The sequence below is a fragment of the Scyliorhinus torazame genome, chromosome 28 (genome assembly GCF_047496885.1).
Source record: "Scyliorhinus torazame isolate Kashiwa2021f chromosome 28, sScyTor2.1, whole genome shotgun sequence".
Classification (NCBI taxonomy): Eukaryota; Metazoa; Chordata; class Chondrichthyes; order Carcharhiniformes; family Scyliorhinidae; genus Scyliorhinus; species Scyliorhinus torazame.
In genome coordinates, this window is record NC_092734.1 from 26,810,162 (window position 1) to 26,831,976 (window position 21,815).

General features: G+C 51.9%; 2 protein-coding genes across 2 annotated transcripts in view; one reads left to right on the top strand and one right to left on the bottom strand.

Annotated features, from left to right (window-relative positions):
* The window catches only part of wdfy4 (WDFY family member 4), a 307,274-nt gene that overhangs the window by 71,732 nt on the left and 213,727 nt on the right, over nt 1-21,815 (bottom strand). The window contains exons 48-50 of the mRNA XM_072491727.1: nt 16,792-16,828; nt 14,013-14,132; nt 9,972-10,086 (exon numbers count right to left, since the gene is read on the bottom strand). Of these exons, the coding sequence (XP_072347828.1) occupies nt 9,972-10,086; nt 14,013-14,132; nt 16,792-16,828 (272 nt within the window). The remainder of the gene's footprint in view (nt 1-9,971; nt 10,087-14,012; nt 14,133-16,791; nt 16,829-21,815) is intronic.
* The window catches only part of LOC140403616 (leucine-rich repeat-containing protein 18-like), a 78,508-nt gene that overhangs the window by 26,587 nt on the left and 30,106 nt on the right, over nt 1-21,815 (top strand). The gene's annotated exons all lie outside the window — the stretch shown is intronic.

Below are 21,815 nucleotides of genomic sequence, written 5' to 3' on the forward strand. Positions count from 1 at the left end.
CGCCAGCGGGACTCGGTTTTTATTTACGGCCGCTCGGCCCATCGGAGCCCGAGAATTGGGGGGCGCATAGAGCGGCCCCCCAACCGGCAACACGCCGACCACGCCGGCCCCTATGGCGCTCTGCGGGGTAGGGTCGCAGAATCCTGATCGGGATCTGTATACCTGGGGAAGAATGGGATCTCTCTACCTAGGGGAGAACAGGATCTGTATATCTGGGGAAGAATGGGGAGCGGGATTTTCCGCGAACCGGCAGGGCGGGCCACTCCGGTGCGAAGGAGTGTCATGAACCACTCCAGCGTCGGGCCGCACCTTCAGGGGATAGGCCGGTGCCAGAGTGGTTTGTGCCGTGCTGGCCGGCACGGAAAGGGCTTGGCGCCATGGCAAACGGGGCGGAAGGGCCTCTGCCGGCCGGCGCGAGTTGGCGCAAGCGTGGCAGCGCCAGCGTGTGCTGGCATCATCCCAGCACATGCGCAGGGGGGGCTTCATCTCCACGTCGGCCATCGCGGAGGACCACAGTAGCCGATGTGGAGGAATGGAGTGCCCCCACGGCACAGGCACGGCCGTGGGTCGGTGGGCCCCGATCGCGGGCCAGGCCACCGTGGGGGCACCTCCCGGGGCCAGATCCCCTGCACCCTCCCCAGGACCCTGGAGGCCGCCCGCGCAGCCAGGTCCCACAGGCAAGTACCTGTTGTAATTTACGCCAGCGGGACCGGCCTAAACCAGGCGGCCACTCGGCCCATCGCGGGCCGGAGAATCGCCGGGGGGGGAGGGGGGCGCTGCCAGCGGCCGCCATCCGGCGCGGCGCGATTCCCGCCCCCGCCAAAACTCCGGCGCCGGAGAATTCGGCAGCCGGCAGGGGCCGGATTCATGCCGCCACCCCCCCCCCCCCCCCGCTGATTCTCCCACCCGGCGGGGGGCCGGAGAATCCCGCCCGGCATCTGAATACCTGGGAAGAATGGATGGATCTCCAACTGAGAACAAGTGATTTGTAGAACAGGGATTTGAACAGGGCCGTGAATGTGTCGCCTAGAATCAACTCAAAGCTCAACAAACTGAAGGGATACCAAGAATTGGCTGTGTTCATCCATGACCAAACACGAGTTACCATTACATCATTTGGAAACTGCGGACCCCGGATTCTAATCTTAAGTATGTCCATGTATTGTGTAAGATGCCAACCCGAGTCGGGAGAAAGAAGCTTGGAATGTCGGATTTTCATTCTGGGGAGGGATGGGAGTGAGGCTGGACTAGTAGTTGGGCCTACAACCCCTCCGGAACGAGTGCGGAGGCCTTCGGTTCCGGAAACTGGCCGGATGGAGTACCCTTAGTACTTTTGTTGAATGTGTGACAAAAATGATGGAAATGAAAAACATCCCTCAAGCACTGACAACCTACACCCCCCTCACTCCCCAGATGCTCCCCATGGCCCATCCTTGCCAACCCTTGCTAACTCATGCCCCCACCCACCCACCCCCATGGCCCTTCATAGCCCCTATGCCTCCCGATGCCCCTCCACACACCCGGCGTGCTGTATAGAACCCGCCTCCATTTCTTCCCTGCAAAAATGGTGGAGGCCGGGTTCGGGATTTCCAGATCCGCGCCTCTGCTGTCTCTCCGTCCACGGAAAAACGCAGAGCAGAGCATTCATCCGAGCGACTTGCAGTTGCTCACACTTGCCCAAGCCAGCTGAGACAATGACCACATCAGAGAAAAATATAAAAACAGCTTAGTCAAGGGGCTCAGCACAAACAGACGTCACTAATACTGAGATCATAGATTACAAGCAAAAGCACAGCTGCAAATTCATCCTGAATTTCACTGCCAGTGTAATCATGTCCTTTTCTAATTTAATTTGATGGAACATTGAACGCCCGAGGAGGATGTGAGGGAATAGTTTTTGCCCAATTAAATTATGGTATTGAGTTGTAAAGTTATTATTCGCAATATGCCACTGATATTGCCACATTCTGCTCATCTTCATTTGAATAATTTAAAATATATGGGACTTTAAAACGGTGGCTCATTGGGGCTATGAAAAGCAGGTGGCATTTGGACTATTGGTGGGGTCTATCAATATTTGGGTACAATAAATGAATAATACACTCACTCAAAGGTATTGGGCGCAATTCTCCCATCGGGAGACTTATGTCCCGACGCCGGAGTGAAAACCGGAGTGTTTCACTCCGGCGTCGGAGGCCGTTCCCAGCCCCCTATTCTCCCGCCCCTGGGGGGCTAGGAGTGGCGCCGCATCATTTACGCGCGCCGGGCCTTGGCGCCGCGTAAGTGACGTCACCGGCGCATGCGCGGTTGCCGTCCTCCCCGCGGCCGCCCCGCGGATGGATCTTGCGGGGCGGCGGAGGATAGGAGGTCCTCCTTCAGAGAGGCCGGCCCGCCGATCGGTGGGCACCGATCGCGGGCCAGACCCCTTTTGAGCCCCCTCCCCCCCCCCGGTGCACAAACCCCCCTTGCCCCCCCACAGGCTGCACCCCCCAGCGTTCCCCCGCTGTTCCCGCCGGCAGCGACCAGGTGTGGATGGCGCCGGCGTGAACCTGTCGTGTTGGGCAGGCCGCTCGGCCCATCCGGGCCGGAGAATCGCCGCTCGCCCATTACCAACGGCTAGCGGCGATTCTCCCAGCGGCCAGCCGTGATTCGCGCCGTGCCGGTTTGGAGAGGGTGGGAGAATCACGTGCGGGCGTTGGGACGGCGTGGCGGGACTAGCGCGGCACCCGGGCGATTCTCCCATCCGGCGTGGGGGCGGAGAATTCTGCCCATTGGGTGGGATTTTCCAGGCATTCCCGCTGACGGTGGAAGGTGTGAACAATGGGGAACCCCCGTTACCAGTGGCGGGACTGGAAGGTCCTGCTGCCGGCCAATGGAAAACCGTCTCCACCGCTGAAAATCAGTCCGCGGGCAGTGTGGAAAGTCCCGCCTTCTGGTTCCGATTCTACTTCACTCTGGATTAAAACCCAGATGTGCACTTTGGTGAGGTTCTGAGGGTGTGCTGAACTGTCGCATGTGCCATGTTTCGGTTGCCATGGCAACTCCAGGCCTTCTCTGCCCACCCAGATGGATGTCAAAGATTGATATTTCAAAGATGAACAGGGGGAGCTTTCCTTGGTGTGTTGGGGGTATTTATCCTTCAAGCAAATCACTAAAACAGATTATCTGGTCACTATCCAGCTTGAATGTTTTCAGGGCCGAGGTGGATTGATTCTGGATAAACAAGGGTGTGATGGTCTTTGTGTTGCTAATTTTAGGATGGTTGGCGTAGTGTTCACAAAGACCACAAATAACTTTAAATTGAACAAAGCAATAAATTTATTAACACTACTTATTTGGATTCGACACTTACTCCTATATAATTCACATTTGCTAATAAACATATAATGTACACTTATCTACTACTAATCTCTACACTATTACATTAACTGTGATCTGCTCTCACACTATCTTTCCTTCTGTCTGTTCTCTAGCTTTCTCCTCAACCTCTCCCCCACAAGGCTTAGCATCCATGTCTTATATACTTGTACATCTAGCTCCCTCTAGTGGTTGATTTAGATATTACATTAACCCTTGCAGTTCTTACATTTATGATAATGTCACAAAGGGGGTGAAAGGTTATGTGGGGGGTGGGGGTGGGTTGCGGGTTGGCAAGAGGTTGCAGTCAGTTCAGCCATGATCTTATTGAATGATGGAGCAGGCTTGAAGGGCCGAGTGGCCTACTCCTGCTCCTAGTTCATAGGTTTGCATCACAGTGTTGCCTGTGGGAGCTTGCTGCACGCAAATTGGCTGCTGCGATTCCTACCTTCAAACAGAGCCAACAATTTTTAAAAGTACCTCACTGGCTGTAAAGACGTTGTGGAAGGTGCTACATAAATTCAAGTCTTTCTTTTCGTTCTTTATAAAAGCATGTACTGTATTCCCTTGCCTAAAATGAACCAGGTGAATCTTCACGGCTATCAACATGGTAATCATTAGACATCTCGGACGGGATTCTCCGCAATCGGCGCAATGTCCGGCGACCGGCGCGAATCAGCCCGGCATCGCGCCGCCCCAAAGGTGCGGTATTCTCCACATCTTGAGGGGCCGAGCCCTTACCTTGAGGGGCTAGGCCCGCGCCGGACTGATTTCCGCCCCGCCAGCTGGCGGGAAAGGCCTTTGGTGCCCCGCCAGCTGGCACGGAAATGACTTTGCCATGTGGTGCATGCGCGGGAGCGTCAGCGGCCGCTCACGGCATCCCCGCGCATGCGCAGTGGAGGGGGTCTCTTCCACCTCCGCCATGGTGGAGACCGTGGCGAAGGCGGAAGGAAAAGAGTGCCCCCACGGCACAGGCCCGCCCGCGGATCGGTGGGCGCCGATCGCGGGCCAGGCCACCGTGGGGGTACCCCCCCGGGGCCAGATCGCCCCGCGCCCCCCCCCCCCCCAGGACCCCGGTGCCCGCCCGTGCTGCCTTGTCCCGCCGGTAAGAGAGGTGATTTGATTCTCGCCGGCGGGACAGGCATTCCAGCAGCAGGACCATCGCGGGCCGGAGAATCGCCGGGGGTGGGGGGGGGGGGGGCGGAGAGCCCGCCAACCGGCGCGGCGTAATTCCCACCCCCGCAGAATATCCGGTGCCGGAGAATTCGGCAACCGGCGGGGGCGGGATTCACGCCAGTACCCGGCGATTCTCCGACCCGGCGGGGGGGTCGGAGAATCCCGCCCCTAGTTTCAAATTCTAGATGGTCCCCGGCGTATTGCCCTGGGTCTGTGGATTACTAGTCCAGTGACAACACAACAACACCTCCGTCTCCCATATTGTCAGGCGTTTGGCATCAGACCAGTATTCTTTTTCACTTCAGCGCCTTCTTCTCCATTCCTCAATGTGAGCTGTTCATTCGCAGCGTCCCCCTTTTCTGACCCGAGATGTGGGCCCTATCTTTGTCTCTCCACAGATGTTGCTGGACCTGCTCCATGTTTTCACCATTAGCTGTTCGATGTACTTTTCTGCAATTTGCCCTAGCTTACATCTCTAAACATTGAACAACTACAGCAGGTTTTCTTCCAAATTAATGCCACTTTTGAATAAACAAGAGGGGACGATCTCACCTGTCGGTTACTTGTAGGGCTGAGTGACCTTGTGGTAACCAACACCTTGTTCCATCAGAGAGGCAATTGTCATGGCAACATGATCATTCAAGCCCTGGCGCCTGCTCGACTACGTCATCATCCGAGCGAGGGACCACAAGGACGTGCGAATCACCAATGCCATGACAAGAGTCAATGGCTGCTGGATGGACCACCATCTAATCCGCTCTGTGATCAAGGTCAATGTAGCCCCACAGCTGTGACGGCTACAGAAAGAGTGTCACAGGAAAATCAACGCTGGGGCACTCTAAGACCCTGAGAAGAGAGACCTATTCCACCTCACTGCCAACCGGATGACTCACGGTGACCCAGAGACGCAGAATGTCCACAGCACCTAGTCTGCCATCAAGACCTCCATAATCGGCACCTACAAAGAAACTCTTGGTCACTCAATCAGGAAATTTCAAGACTAGTTTGATGAGAATGAGCAGGAGGTCCAGGAGCTGATAGGCCGCAAGTTTCTCTGGACCCGAATCAGCAACTCAACTCAGGAGCAAGGAAGCAGCTATAGACAGCTGAAGGCATATAACCTGTGAGCGAAAGACCAGGTGGTGGGTGGAGAAAGCGCAGGCGATCCAGCAGTTAACCAACAACCATGACACGTGCCGTTTCTTTCAGAGTCAAAGATCACTTACGGCCCAAGCGCCCAAGGCCCCACCCCACTGCTGACCAAGAATGGAGACGTGCTCATCAGCTAGGCCCCGCTGGAAGGAGCACTTTGACTGTCTCCTTAACAGAGATTCTCGACTCCATCCCGCAGCATGTCACCCGCCACCGTCTTGGCACAACCCCAACCCGGCACGAGGTGGAACATGCCATCCAACAGCTGAAGAACAAGGCATCAGGAGCAAATGGAATCCCTGCCAGAACATTAAAACATGGCGTTTGGAGCAAATACATGACCTCATTTCCCTTATCTGGAAGGAGTCGACCATGCCGGGAGATCGCAGAGATGCCGTAATCGTGACCACCTTCAAGAAAGGTGACAAGTCCGACTGCAGTAACCACAGAGTAATTTTCCTGCTGTTGGCTGCAGGGAAGGTCATCGCAAGAGACCTCCTTAATCAGCTTCTCCCTGTGGCTGAAGAGCTCCTCCCAGAGTCACAATGCAGATTCGGCCCACTCAGGGACACAACGGACATGATCTTCACTGCGTGGCAAGACAAATTCAGGGAACAGCACCAACCCTTGTACATGGCATGCTTTGACTTCACAAAGGCCTTCGATTCTGTCAACCGCGAGGGAGTATGGACTGTCCTCCATTTCGGTTGCACCCAAAGGACTGTCACCATCCTTCGCCTGCTCCACAATGACATGCAAGCTGTGATCCTGACCAACAGTTCATTCACAGACCCAATTGATGTTCCGATTGGGGTCAAGGGGCTGTATCATCGCACTAGAGCTCTTCCTGGAGAGAATTCTTCGAGACAGGATCTACTCCCATTTGGAAGCAAATGGACGTATTAGTGAGAGGCAGCACGGTTTTGTGAAGGGGAGGTCGTGTCTCACTAACTTGATAGAGTTTTTCGAGGAGGTCACTAAGATGATTGATGCAGGTAGGGCAGTAGATGTTGTCTATATGGACTTCAGTAAGGCCTTTGACAAGGTCCCTCATGGTAGACTAGTACAAAAGGTGAAGTCACACGGGATCAGGGGTGAACTGGCAAGGTGGATACAGAACTGGCTAGGCCATAGAAGGCAGAGGGTAGCAATGGAGGGATGCTTTTCTAATTGGAGGGCTGTGACCAGTGGTGTTCCACAGGGATCAGTGCTGGGACCTTTGCTCTTTGTAGTATATATAAATGATTTGGAGGAAAATGTAACTGGTCTGATTAGTAAGTTTGCAGACGACACAAAGGTTGGTGGAATTGCGGATAGCGATGAGGACTGTCTGAGGATACAGCAGGATTTAGATTGTCTGGAGACTTGGGCGGAGAGATGGCAGATGGAGTTTAACCTGGACAAATGTGAGGTAATGCATTTTGGAAGGGCTAATGCAGGTAGGGAATATACAGTGAATGGTAGAACCCTCAAGAGTATTGAAAGTCAAAGAGATCTAGGAGTACAGGTCCACAGATCACTGAAAGGGGCTACACAGGTGGAGAAGGTAGTCAAGAAGGCATACGGCATGCTTGCCTTCATTGGCCGGGGCATTGAGTATAAGAATTGGCAAGTCATGTTGCAGCTGTATAGAACCTTAGTTAGGCCACACTTGGAGTATAGTGTTCAATTCTGGTCGCCACACTACCAGAAGGATGTGGAGGCTTTAGAGAGGGTGCAGAAGAGATTTACCAGAATGTTGCCTGGTATGGAGGGCATAAGCTATGAGGAGCGATTGAATAAACTCGGTTTGTTCTCACTGGAACGAAGGAGGTTGAGGGGCGACCTGATAGAGGTATACAAAATTATGAGGGGCATAGACAGAGTGGATAGTCAGAGGCTTTTCCCCAGGGTAGAGGGGTCAATTACTAGGGGGCATAGGTTTAAGGTGAGAGGGGCAAAGTTTAGAGTAGATGTACGAGGCAAGTTTTTTACGCAGAGGGTAGTGGGTGCCTGGAACTCACTACCGGAGGAGGTAGTGGAGGCAGGGACGATAGGGACATTTAAGGGGCATCTTGACAAATATATGAATAGGATGGGAATAGAAGGATACGGACCCAGGAAGTGTAGAAGATTGTAGTTTAGTCGGGCAGTATGGTCGGCACGGGCTTGGAGGGCCGAAGGGCCTGTTCCTGTGCTGTACATTTCTTTGTTCTTTGTTCTTTGGTTGCAATGCTCCATCTCATCCCCAGCAAGTTCCCCGCTGGAGTGGAGCTAAACTAAAGAACAAATGGGAACCTTTTCAACCTCCACCGCCTGCAGGCCAGATCCAAGATAATCCCTTCCTCTGTCATTGGACAACAGGATGCAGATGATGCTGTGTCTGAGCACATTCAGAGCTCCAAGTCATCATCCCCTTCACCAAGGCGTTCGAGAACATGGGCCTTCCACCAAACATCCATAAGACAAAGGTCCTCTACCAACTTGCCCCTGCCACACAGCACTGTCCACCAATTTTCAAAATCCACAATGAGGTCTTAAACAATGTAAATCGCTTTCCACACCTTGGTCGTCTACTGTCAACAAGGGCAGACATCAATGAGGAGATTCAACACTGCCTTCAGCGTGCCAGCACAGCCTTCAGTCACCCGAGGAAGAGAGTGTTTGAAGACCAGGGCCTCCGACCTGGCACCAAGCACATGCTCTACAGGGGCAGTGGTGATACCCACCCTCCGATAACGCTACAGCAGGTACAGTGGGCATCTCGGAAGCCTAGAGAAGTGCCGCCAGCGCTGTCTCCGCAAGATCCTGCAAATCTATTCTCAGGAGAGACGCACCAATATCAATGTTCCCGCTCAAGCCAACATCCTCCAGCATCGAAGCATTGACCACGCTCGATCAGCGCCGCTGGGCGAGCCACATCGTCCACATGCCTGACACAAGAGTCCCGAAACAAGCGCTCCACTGGGAGCTTTGAGACGCCAAGCGAGCCCCAGGAGGGCTGCGAACTCCCTTTAAGGTCACGCTCAAAGCCTCTTTGAAAAAGTGCAGCATCCCCACCGACACTTGGGAATCCCTGGCCCAAGGCCGCCCGGAGTGGAGGAAAAGCATGCGGAAAGGAGCTGCACACCCCGATTTCATTGCCGAGGGCAAGCTGGAGCCAAGTGTCGATAGTGTTAGGGGCGCGTGGCACCCTGGGCCCTCCACCCACCCGCTCCTTCACCCACTGTTTGCCCCGAGACAGAGACCACAGGTCGCACACTGGACTCCTGGGTCACCTGAGAACCCGTTTTTAGTGCGGGAGCAAGTTACTCCTCGACTCCGAGGGACTGCTTCAGAAGAGAAGAACGGTAATGGCTGACAAGGTAAGTGGACAGCCCAGTGTAACGTGGAGCCGCACAGACCAGGATAATCCTAGGATTGCTACTTGGATCTTGCTGAGTTGGTTGGCCAATCAAAGCAATAAGAGGTGGTAAAACAACCAATGGGAAGTGATGAATCCGCTACAACCTGGCCTTGTCACGTTGAATAGTAGATAATTGATTCAAAAACATTATTATTCCAAAGCCTTACTTCTGTAACTACCTGCGTGGCCCTATTTGATACGCAACCAAGTGACATGCGATTGCACTAGAATCCTGAACAGTGTCAAGCTCGTCCTTGCTGGAGGTCATGGGGGAGTTTGAGATGCGGGCTGTCCTATCTTCCCAAGCAAAGGAAGGGAGAACAGTCTGAAGCAGTAGTGGGGAACCAAAGAGAAGGTGTGGGGGATGAGGAGTGATGTATTAACTGAATGCTAGCAACAGAGTGAAAAGAACAAATCAACACTAAGGTACCAGCAAGGTCAGTCTGAACTGGTTAAAAAAAAACATAGGGCTGGACTTTATTCTGTTACTCAGGTACATTAGAAACAAGAGGAGGCTATTCAGTTCCTCACACTGATTGTACCATTCAATCCAATCCTGGCTGAAAGTCACCTCGGGTTCAATCACCCACCACTTGTCTGTTATCCATCAAAAATATATCTATCTCAGTCATGCAAATTCCAAGTGACCTCCAGAATCCACTGACTTTGAAGAGAGAGGTCGGATTTCTACACCTTTGGCGTGAACAACATTCTTCTCCCAAGAGCTTGACCTCATTTTAAAATTGGATCCCCTCATTCATGAGTCCCTCGCCCGAGGAAATACTCTCTCCGTTTCTGCCCCATCAGATCCTTTAAACATTTTAAACACACACATTCTGTCATCGGTCTTTTCAGTTTTGCCTCTCAAATGACTCCCTCAGCTTCCCGCGAAAATACTAACCATCATTATCGATTTCAAAATACCGCTGGACAAACTTTTCCTTCCTTTCCTCGGTTTGTGCCCCCATGGGCTTCGAGAGATCTCGGAACGTCCTTGCATTAGTCAGATTTAACTCCTAGGAGCACAAAGCAAACGCACAGATGTGAAAAATGGTATAAATGTTCATTGTGTTCAAACTCTCAGGAGCCACCTCCTAAAATACCAATGCTGGGCTAATCTCCGTCAACAGTTCCTGGAATGATTCACTGAAGGTGGTCTGAACTTATGTGGACTGGAAAGCGGCCCACCGATGCTGATTCCGGTGGTGCAGAGAATTTGTCGGGATCCTTCGGCCTCCCAACCCATGTGTTTCTTATTAAAGACACACCACGCCCTCGGGAAACCCACGGCAGGGATGCACTGCCAGCGGGACCAGAGAATCCGGAGTTCCGACATATATATTAAAAAGGGTAACTTTATGCATCAAAGCAGAGTTGATGGGTGTCATAATATCTACGCATGTATATAATGAAGTGCAGACAGGCAGTGATTGACACACAGGATGACCAGTAAGCACACAGCACAGTGCAGCCAATCACCAGACAGGACACCACCACTATAAAGCCAGAGGGCACTAGGTTTCCCGCTCTCTCGGGACCCAGCTACTGAGACAGTCAGAGTCCACGAGCTAGCACAGTGCAAACATCATGCGGTAGCTAATAAGTCTGGTCAGGCTACTACAAGGTCTCCAGTCAGTTCAGTATAGTGTTGACCCACAGTTAAATATGTATGTTAGTTCTATCGTTCAATAAAAGCGTGTTGGATCTTCTACAGTGTTAGAGGTCTGTTTCTCGCATCGCTGCATCAAGTGCAGTCCACACCGAACCGACCTGCCTAATGGGACGCATAGAAGGCAAAGTGTTCAATCGGTTCAGTAAGAATTACTCGGGATGTTTCCAATTCTCATCCCACACCTAGTGGTCGCACTAAGACAGACTTTCATCTGTTTCCATAGCTAGTAATTCCTGGAACAGGTTGCTAGTCTGTCGCCAGGGGCATATAGTTTGAGGGGCGCCACTCCACATCGAACGTGGCTGACCAGGAGTCTCTCCCGCACTTACCGCCAGCCATTGCCATGTTTTTGGAAGGATTTGCAGGTTGACACACTCAACCAGTTTGGCCGCATTATGAACGCACTTTCCCTGGCCGTCAGGTCCTGGGGTGGGACTCGAACTCGGAGCTTCCGGCTCAAGAGGCAGGGACGCTACCCACTGCGTCACAAGACATCCCGAGGGATGTTTACACTGGCAGAAAGGGGAAGCGGAGAGGCAGCAACACATAAAATCTTGAAGGAACCAGATTAACTGGGCAGCAAGCTCTCAGACAAAGACAAGTAGGTTCGGCCGTGGAGGAGAAAGGGTGGATGCATGGTTTTGACGCGTGGGGGTAATGCTCACTTTGAACAGGAGGGGAAAGGCAGCAGAATAGTGGGTCGGCTGCCCATTATAAACCTCAGTGAAGTCAGTGAAAACTATAATGGGACAGGGTACAGAATGGTGAGCCGTCACCAAGAGCAAAGGTTATTCCCATGACTTCTCCACGTGGTGAGTATCGCATAATCTGGGGTGGGGGGGGCGGTGATGTATAGATTTGGGGCAGCATCTCTGACGCAAGAGGTCCAGCACAAGAGGAACTCCTTTGGGGTGGGCCTCATGAACTGAGGTCATTTTCAGTCCTGCATTGGTCAATGCACCTCAAAACTTAGGACATTTTAGGGGGACAGGAGGAATTGAGTAGGTCTTCTGATGTCCTGTGGCTAACCGGGGCCTAGGCTTTATAGCTGAGCGAAGGTTCGTACAGAGTGTGCTGCAGGCAGTATGAGTTTGTAAGAACTGTAGTTTATGAAGAGTGGAGGATGGAAAGCCTATCAGGAGCAGGTTGGAAGAGGTAAGTCTGGATTTTATCATCACAGTAATGATTATACTATAATGATTAGAACTTTGTGCTTAGATGTATGGGAGGCACGGTGGCACTGTTGTTAGCACTGCTACCTCACAGCGCCAGGGTACCGGGTTCGATTCCGGCTTTGGGTGACCGTCTGTGTGGAGTTAGCACTTCCTTCCCGTGGCCGGGATTCTCTCCTACCTGGCGGGGCGGGGGGTCCCGGTGGGATGGAGTGGCGGGAACCACTCCGGCGTCGGGCCGCCCCAAAGGTGCAGATTTCTCCGCATTTTAGGGGCCAAGCCCACACCTTAAGGGGCTAGGCCCGCGCCGGAGTGGTTGGCGCGCCGCCGGCGGGCGGAAAAGGCCTTTGGCGCCACGCCAGCCGGGGCCGAAAGGACTCCGCCGGCCGACGGAAGTCCGCGCATGCAGCTGCTGACGTCATCTCCGCGTGCACTTCCGCATCGGCCATCGCGGAGGCTATGGACGAGGCAGAGGGAAAAGAGTGCTCCCACGGCACAGGCCCGCCCGCGGATCGGTGGGGCCCGATCGCGGGCCAGGTCACCGTGGGGGCACCCCTCGGGGCCAGATATCCCCCCCCCCCCCAGGACCCCGGAGCCCGCCCACGCTGCCAGTCCTGCCGGTAAGGTAGGTGGTTTGATTCACGCCGGCGGGACTGCCATGACAGCAACGGGACGGAGAATTGCGGGGGGGGGGGGGGGCGCTGACCGGCGCGGTGCGGCGCGATTCCCGCCCCCGCCGAATGTTCGGTGCCAGAGAATTCGGTGGCCGATGGGGGCGGGATTCACGCCGCACCCCGCCGATTCCCCAATCCCGCCCTGTGTCTGTAATGCTCTGGTTTCCTCCCGCACTCCACAAATGTGCAGGTTAGGTGGCATTATGGGGATAGAGAGAGTGGGCTTAGGTGAGGTGCTCTTTCAGAGGGTTAGTACAAACACGATGGGCCCAATGGCCTCCTTCTGCTTTGCCGGGATTCTATGATTGTAATTAGGTGACTCAGAACTGGGAGTTAATAGGGACAGAAATGGGATCAGAGCAGACTTACCATTGAATTAATGTAAGAAGGTTGGAACCCAACCCCTATAACATAGCACAATGGCAGGTGTGGGTGAGGAAAGCCATTGGCTCATCTCCTGGCACCCACCCAGAATTATCCCTGGTGTCCTGGCCAATATTCCTCCATCGAGCAGCACCTCCAATTCAGATTAACTGATCGGTTACCTCATTAAATGAGTACGGCCTTAAGCGGGACCTTGGATTCATGTCTCATTACATTTACCCTGCCCACCACCACCATCTGGCCTGGGCTTGCGAAATCCTACCAACTGTCCTGGCTTGAGACAATTCACACCTCTTTAACCTGTGATTATCCCTCACTCCAGTTAGCTCCGTCTGGACCTGTAAAGACTTAATTACCGGCAAAGACTCACATTCAAAATATCATCTTGCATCATTGACTTTGTCTATATATGTGTTTGTGGAACCCACCTCTTCACTCACCTGATGAAGGAGCTACGCTAGTGATTCCAAGCAAACCTATTGGACTTTAACCTGGTGTTGTACGACTTCTTACTGTGATCACCCCAGTCCAACGCCGGCATCTCCACATCGTTAAATGTTGTGGGATCTTTCTATATCTAAAATGGCTGCTGTGTTTGCCTACATAATAACAGGGGGCGGGATTCTCCCATTCGGCGGCAGAGTGTCCACGCCGTCGGAAACGCCATCGCGTTTCACGACGGCGTGAACGGGTCGCTGGTAGTACCGATTCTGGCCCCTACAGGGGGCCAGCACGGCGCTGGAGCAGGACTCTGCCTTAGAGCGGCCGCTCGGCTCATTTGGGCCGGAGAATCGGGTCGGGCCCGCGACCGGCGCCGTGCCAAAGCGCCAATGGCGCCGATCCTCCACTCCGCGGAGAATTGCGTGCAGGAGTCGGGGCCGCGTGGCGCGGTTGTGGGGATTCTCCGGCCCGGCGCGGGGCTAGGACAATCCCGCCCAGGGACTTCACTTCAAAGGTAGTTCATGGACATGGTACATGGGGGTGTCCTGTCGGTCATGAAAGTGAACACGAGTTCCCTCCTTCTGCTGTTCATCACTTACCTCAGAGTCGTAGTCAGCGAGAATCCACGGGAATACTGGATACTGCATCAGATCATTATAGGTTCGTCCTGCCAAAGTGTTCAGATGCATGAGATACTCAAAGTTGCTCATCTCTCCCTTCTGCCACAGAGGGGAAAAAAACTAATTTGAAAAAGCGGTTACAAAAGTCCTAATTACAAGCTGGAAAGCAATTGCAAACTCAGAGGATTCTGAACTGTATTTTGCAGTGGGATTGTGTTTGGGATTGGAACTCAGAATGTGGTACGTCAGCATAACTCTACAACCCCGTTTTAAATAACTGTCTAATGCCAGGTGAGGACGTCAAAAGTTTCGACACGATAGACTGACCCCCTGTACAAACGCCCAACCTGAATGAATGAATGAAAATCGCTTATTGTCACAAGTAGACTTCAAATGAAGTTACTGTGAAAAGCCCCTAGTCGCCACATTCCGGCGCCTGTTCGGGGAGGCTGGTACGGGAATTGAACCGTGCTGCTGGCCTGCCTCGGTCTGCTTTAAAAGCCAGCGATTTAGCCCTGTGCTTGTGGTTGTATGAGTTAAATTGCACTGTCGCAATGCTGACCCTACAGCTGGAATCCTGTGGCTGGCTTGGAGGTGGGAAGGGCATTTACTTGGGGGAGGCGGTGCTGTTGCTAACAGCTGTTACCCTCCCATCTCTGCCAGAATTAAGTTCCAGTTAGAAAAGCCCATGTTCAACCTTCTCGCCCCCGGAGCCAATTAAAGCCCTTAACTAGCCAATTATTGGCCATATAAAGGCCTCAACCCACTGCTGCTGATATTAACCAAATGCATAGAATTCCTACAGTGCAAAAGGAGGCCATTCGACCCATCGGGTCTGCAACGGCCCTCCGAAAGGGCACCCTACCCAGGTCCACTACCCTGCCCTATCCCCTTACCCCACCTAACCTGCGCATCCCTGGACGCTAAGGGGCAATTTAGCACGGCCAATCCACCGAACCTGCACATCTTTGGACTGTGGGAGGAAACCGGAGCACCCGGAGGAAACCCACGCAGACACGGGGAGAAACGTGTAAACTCCACGTAGACAGTCACCCACGGCCGGAATTGATCCCGAGTCCCTGGCGCTGTGAGGCAGCAGTGCTAACCACTGTGCCACCATGCCATCCTGCCATACGGTGTGGACTGTGCGGGCCGCTAGTCACCTTAAATACACCTCCTTGGGTGGGAGTGACCCTCTATCAAAGGCACTCAGTGCCTGTTTGAGGGACTGGTCATTGGGATGCGGGAGCCCCCTGTGGGCCAGTCGCTGCTATTGCTTCCGACACCCTGATTCCCTCCTGCCCCCGACCCCCACATTGCGGAATTAACCCCCCCCCCCCCCCCCCCCCCCCCCCGGAAGCCTGGTTCATCTACGATCCTGGGACTCTGGTCCTACCGGCAACAGCCACAGCCCCCTCAGAAGTGCGGGCCTCTGATTGGCTGGCGGGACTTCTGTCCTTGGGGGTCTTAATTCCAGGGGAAGGCCTGCTGGTGTCCTCGTCACTGCCGGATTGGCGTGTGGTTCAGCAAACCTTCTCGAAACGAAGCACCGTGGGTCTCACACCGGCTCTCCAGCTGGCAGGGGAGATCCCCGATGCCTCAACAAGGTTCTGTATAAAATTACAGCAAAGCATACACCATAACTGTAACCAGATATGTCCAAACATAAGCAAAAGGAGCTTGGTAGTCCCTTCAAGCTCTCCCATTAATCAGAGATGGGGCTGGTTTAGCACACTGGGCTAAATTGCTGGCTTTTAAAGCAGACCAAGGCAGACCAGCAGCACGGTTCAATTCCCGTACCAGCCTCCCCGAACAGGCGCCGGAATGTGGCGACTAGGGGCTTTGCACAGTAACTTCATTGAAGCCTACTTGTGTCAATAAGCGATTTTCATTTCATTTCATTTTCAATATATCTCAATTCCACATTCCCATCGGATACCAATATCTCGATTCTCTTAATGCCCGACAAGGGGCAAGAATTTCTCATCTCACCAGTGGCAATAATCATCACGAGTGGAACAGAAGGCAGGGGGACAATGAACAGAAGGCAGGGGGACAAGGAACAGAAGGCAGGGGACAAGGAACAGAAGGCAGGGGGACAAGGAACAGAAGGCAGGGGGACAAGGTATTCCTGGCCAATCTTTCCATTTCATTTGGAATATACTTAACGACTGAGAAAATTCCACATTTCCTCCCTCCACCCCCCGTTAAAGACTCCACAGCTCATTCCTAAATGGCCAAACCCTTAGTTCTTGACTCACCAAGCAGGGGAAGTTGCCTCTGTCCTGTTACACCCTCGAGGAATTTACTATTTACATCGGTTTAGGATTTGGGGCTGGACTTTCCACAATCCCGTGCCAAAATCGCATTTGGCGCAGGGGCAGAGAATCAGCTTTCCCGACGGCGTGGAACTAACATGGTATGGCCGGTCGGGACTCTCGCGTGGCGGCTGCGGGGGGGGCGGGATCGGGCACTGCGGGGGGGGTGGGGGGGGTGGCCTTATGGGCGGCCGGGGCACAGATCGGGCCGGTCCGATGCAGGGGTGTGTGGCCGATAGGGGAGACCTACATTACGGAGATAGAGGCGCTTAGGGTTAGGGTTAGTCAACCCCCTACATTATCTACTTTGGTACAACCCATCATCAGCAATGTGAGCATCAACAGGATGGACTATCCTCCGACCAGGTAAACACCCAAAGCAAAATCAGGCAACATTCTCACTGCCCTGTCCTATGAGGCTGAGGGAAGGTGCGTCTTACCTGCCATTTCTGTGTAGCTGCTTTCTCGCCTAATCTCCTGTGGAAGCGGGACATAGATGGGAAGATTTTAATGAATAGAGCACAATAAATTTACACATACACACAGCACTCTGCCAGAATTACAAATAATGCAATCGGATTAAAGTCTGCCCTTGAATGCCACCGCAGGATATTTGGTTTGTACAGGTCCATATTTGAAAATACAAAGATTGAGAGGAGAGTTTGAAGAGACAGCCCTGAGAATCAGCAATTGCTAACATTTTCAGCTGTCAAATATTATATGCAAATACTGTAACTTTTCATGATCGTCACAATTATTTTTTACCGAAAGAAATGCAAAGATGATTTAAATGTACACGTTTTTGTGTCTGTACCGAACCGGACAGTGAGTACGGTGACCTAGTCATGTGCATACAGGTGTAGGGTTAGAATTTGGTTTAATCTCATATATTTAAAGTCTGGTTTTCTTTGACTTCTGGGCAGCTTGTAGCTTTGTACCATAGCTATGGATAACAAAAAGGTTAAAGGTTCTTTAGAGGGATACGGACCGAGTAAGGGCAGAAGGGGTTTTGTTTAGTTAGAACATCATTATCGGCACAGGCTTGGAGGGCTGAAGGGCCTGTTCCCGTGCTGTGCTTTTCTTTCTTCTTTGTTCTTAAAAGACGTTCATTCTCAGAATGCTTTCTAATTGAATGCAGCAGGGTGCAATTTAATTGATTCCCCTGTTGTCCAAAATTGCAGGATTTGAGACTCATGTCATGTTTATTGAATGCTCCGGCCATGTTGGGAAGTGAGATAGCCAAGGCAGTCTTGAGACAGGAAGTGAGGCAATTGGCTAGTTGACATCTGCTGCTTTGAAGGCCCCATCCTTTCTGCGGGTCCTGCCTACAATGACACTTGCCATGCCACAATGGATCAGCAACGGCATTGTTTGTGGGAGGCAGCTCATAAAGATCTTAAACCTCTGTGAACGCTTGGTTGGGGGGGAGTGGGGGGGGGTCAGAAGTAGAAGGGAACAATGAAGATTACCTGCCTCCCCGGGGAAATGAATGGGGTAATGTTGTTTATTTCCAAAATCTCTACGGCATAAATAATAATCTTTATTGTTGTCACAAGTAGGCTTACATTAACACTGCAATGAAGTTACTGTGAAAATCCCCTCGTCGCCACACTCCGGCGCCTGTTCGGGTACACAGAGGGAGAATTCAGAATGTCCAATTCACCTAACAACACGTCTTTCGGGACTTGTGGGAGGAAACCGGAGCACCCGTAGGAAACCCACGCAGACACGAGGGGAACATGCAGACTTCACACTGACAGTGACCCAAGCCGGATTCGAATCCGGGACCCTGGCGCTGTGAAGCAACAGTGCTAACCACTGTGCTACCGTGCCACCCATAAGACATTGGGTGAGATTTTACACACAACCCACTGCGTTTGTCGCAGAAGCAGAGGCAGACCGCCATTCGCTGGCAGCGGGATCTTCAGGAAACGTGGCGAGAGTGCACCATTGGCCGCACCGGTAAATTCTGGCCACTGAACGGCCTTATTGTAACTCAATGTGCGCGAATGGGGGTCTCGAGCAAATTCAAATCAGGCCTATTGTGCATCTGGTCAAGCAGAATGAACAGGTTTGTCACAAGTCCATCTTTGATGTTCGGACAAACTGCTTCCAAGTACACTCAACTCTTGGAGGTTTAATTAGTTAATCAACATAATCCTCTCACTGAACAACTGGGACTAATTCCTTCACAACAGAGGGAACTATGTGTTGAGTTGGACAAATTGCTTAAATTATGAAGGGATGGGACAGTGCAAATAGAACAGGTTATTTATTCCCTGTGATCCAGAGATCGAGAATGATGGGACATAGATACTGGATTAAAATTCAAGATATCCATTCTGGGTCATTACTGACGTTACTAAGACCATAAGACATAGAAGCAGAATTAGGCCACTCGGCCCATCGAGTCTGATCCGCCATTCAATCATGGCTGATATTTTCTCATCCCCATTCTCCTGTCTTCTCCCCATAACCCCTGATCCCCTTATTAATCAATAACCTATCTGTCTGAAAGACACTCAGTGAATTGGCCTCCACAGCCTTTTGCGGCAAAGAGTTCCACAGATTCACCAGCGGAGGCAGTTTCCTTTGGTCTAATTTAACAAGACACCTCATTGTTTTGAATGTTTCCCTCAAATCTCCCCTTTAACTTCTTTGTTCTAGGTAGGATAATCCCAGTTTGCTTAGTCTCTCGATGTAACGGAACGCCCTCGATTCTTGTATCATTCTGATAAATTCAACGCCCCAATAACCTTCGCGAAGTGTAGTGGGGGAGGGGGGGGGGGGAGAGAGAGAGAGAGAGAGGGGGGGGGGGGGGGGGGGTGACCAGAATTGGACGTCACCCTCCAATCAGTGATTGTGGAGGAGGTAACCAAATTGTTTCTCGTTAACTCTTTTTTTTTCCAAACACTTTCGCTCGAGTTGCAAACAATGATGGAGATGGTAGGGGCAAAACAAGATAAAATGGTGGGTGGGGCAGTTGAAGGCGGGTTGTGCGACACCCAGGAGTACAACCCATGTACCCGGTATCCTTCCAGCCAGCGAGGATGAAGGTTTTTCCTTTGCTCCTCTGTGTGTCGAGATAAATAACTTGGAGACAAACTTGAAATTGTTCTTTCTGGTCATTCATCCCATATGAGAGTGGGTGACATACAGCGGATAATACATTTATTTGCGTAAGGTACTGGCAGCTGTTAACAAATAGCTTACGGAGGAACAGGTTAAAGAACTCCTCCAGCTCTCTGGCACACATCACCCAGGAACTAAATGGGAGTAAGGGTGAACTTTTGTTTAACTAGCAACATTAATTTTGTCTTAGGTTGTTGAATGAAACACGCCATAACAACCAGCTGTCATCTGATATATAATTATATACAAAAGAAACCAATTGTCACCATTAGAGTCATAAGTACACACTCAAGGCCATAAACATTGCGCAATGACCCATACCCAACACGTGTATTTGTTACTGCTTTGTCTGCTGGTAATCAAACGGTTTGATATGTCCACCTTTGCTTTTGTACGTTGTTTACTGGTGGTTGGCGCTCTCAATGCAACAAGTGCTCAAAATGAAGGTTAAAAGGAACCGATTTGCCAATCCCTTCCCCCCCGAAACTAATTGCTTCCATTTGCACTTCCCCTCTGGAAGGATCCAACATGGTTCCAGGAGCTCTTTCAACATCCCCACGGGGGACATAGTGGGTTAGCTCTGATGCCTCACAGCATCATGGACCCGGGTTACATTTCGGGTTGGCGGTGCCGGGTTTGCACTTTTTCCCTGTGTGTGCGCGGGTTTCCTCCGGGTGCTCCGGCTTCCTCACACAGTCCAAAGATTAGGTGGACGGGCCATGATCAATTGCTTCTGTGTGTCGAAAGGTTAGATGGGGTTACGGGGATAGGGCAGGGGAGTGGGCCTAGGTAGGGTGCTCTTTCAAAGGGACGGTGCTGACTCGATGGGCCAAATGGCCAACTTTTTCACTGTAAGGATTCTATGATTCTACGAATGGATGGCTGTTTGACTTCCGGAAGCGCTCCCACTTGATCTTTGCCCGGCATCCGCGGCCGTGCTGTGGTGATATGCCTGTGCGCAGTTATGTAGAAAGTGATCAATGTGACCTCCAACCAGCTGGTAGTGTCAGACATACAGCACGGGACTTGAGATATCCGTCAGTTGGTAGTAGGATGTATGAGAGGATAGTCGCACGTAGAGTAGCTCCAGGTGAATTCACGGAATTCATTTAGTAGTCTTTGTTTGTATAGTGATCTGTTAGTTACCTTTCCATGTGTTTATTGATAAATCGTCTTTCTAGTTAAATAATTAGATGTTCTGTGTTCATCATTGGAATGGCCATACCACAGAACACAACACATGGAATCAGCTGCGATACGCTGGGCTGATTTCACCCCCCCCCCCCCCCCACCCCACCCTACCCCTTCCAGGATCGATACTGACAACGCTTCCGCCGGTTTACGATATTTACTCACTGAACCGCACTGTCCCAGGCCACAAAACGGGGCCAACATTCTGGTGGCTCTGGCAGCTGAGCACAAATCAGAGGCGACACAAATACCCAGATTAGGGGCGTCTGTGCTAAACTACAGCTGTGACTGTATACAAACCCAGGAATAGGTTTGCAAGTAGTTACACTTGTTAAGTCAACAATTTTAGTCGGACAATTCCTGTAAGAACAAAATGAACAATCCCACTGAGCATTCAATTTTTCCAGTTAAAACTGCTGACAAAAGGAACTTTATCTCCGTGCCATTTTACGATCTTACCAGGGCACATTTTTCCCCCCCATTCCCTCATATTGGGGGCCCTTCTAGACCACCGGGAGCCCAAACTGAGTTCAGGAAAAAGCTATTTCTGGTATGGTTACAATACGCATCAGATCCCGGCCGGGCCTGTCCTGTCAGTTCCATCATTGGCCAACTTTATATAGAACTAAACAATGGTCAATCCCAGCTCCCCGCCCACCCAGCGGGGGAGCTCTTTTTCCGCAGGGCTCACGGCTATGATGATTGTTCCCACCCCGTAAGCCCCACGCGGGCTATAACAGGAGTAGGAACCAAGCTCCTGCTTAATATTCCCTTTGGAGTCAGACTCGTGAAACGTGAAACCCATGCCCCATTATTCCACCATTCCGATCTCTTAGAAAATTAACCCAAACTGTGTTCACCTTTAGCATCATAATATGCCCCAAGGTACTTCACAGGAGCTTTGTTCAGTCAGGAAGCGAGATACAAGGCCATAAGACATGTGAGCGAAATTAGGCCAATCGGCCCATCGGGTCTGCTCCGCCATTCAATCATGGTTGATATTTTTCTCATCCCCTCTATCTATCTCTGTCTTAAAGACACTCAGTGACTTGGTCTCCACAGCCTCTGCGGCAAAGAGTTTGACAGATTCCCCACCCTCTGGCTGAAGAAATTCCTCCTCATCGCAGTTTTAAAGGTCTGA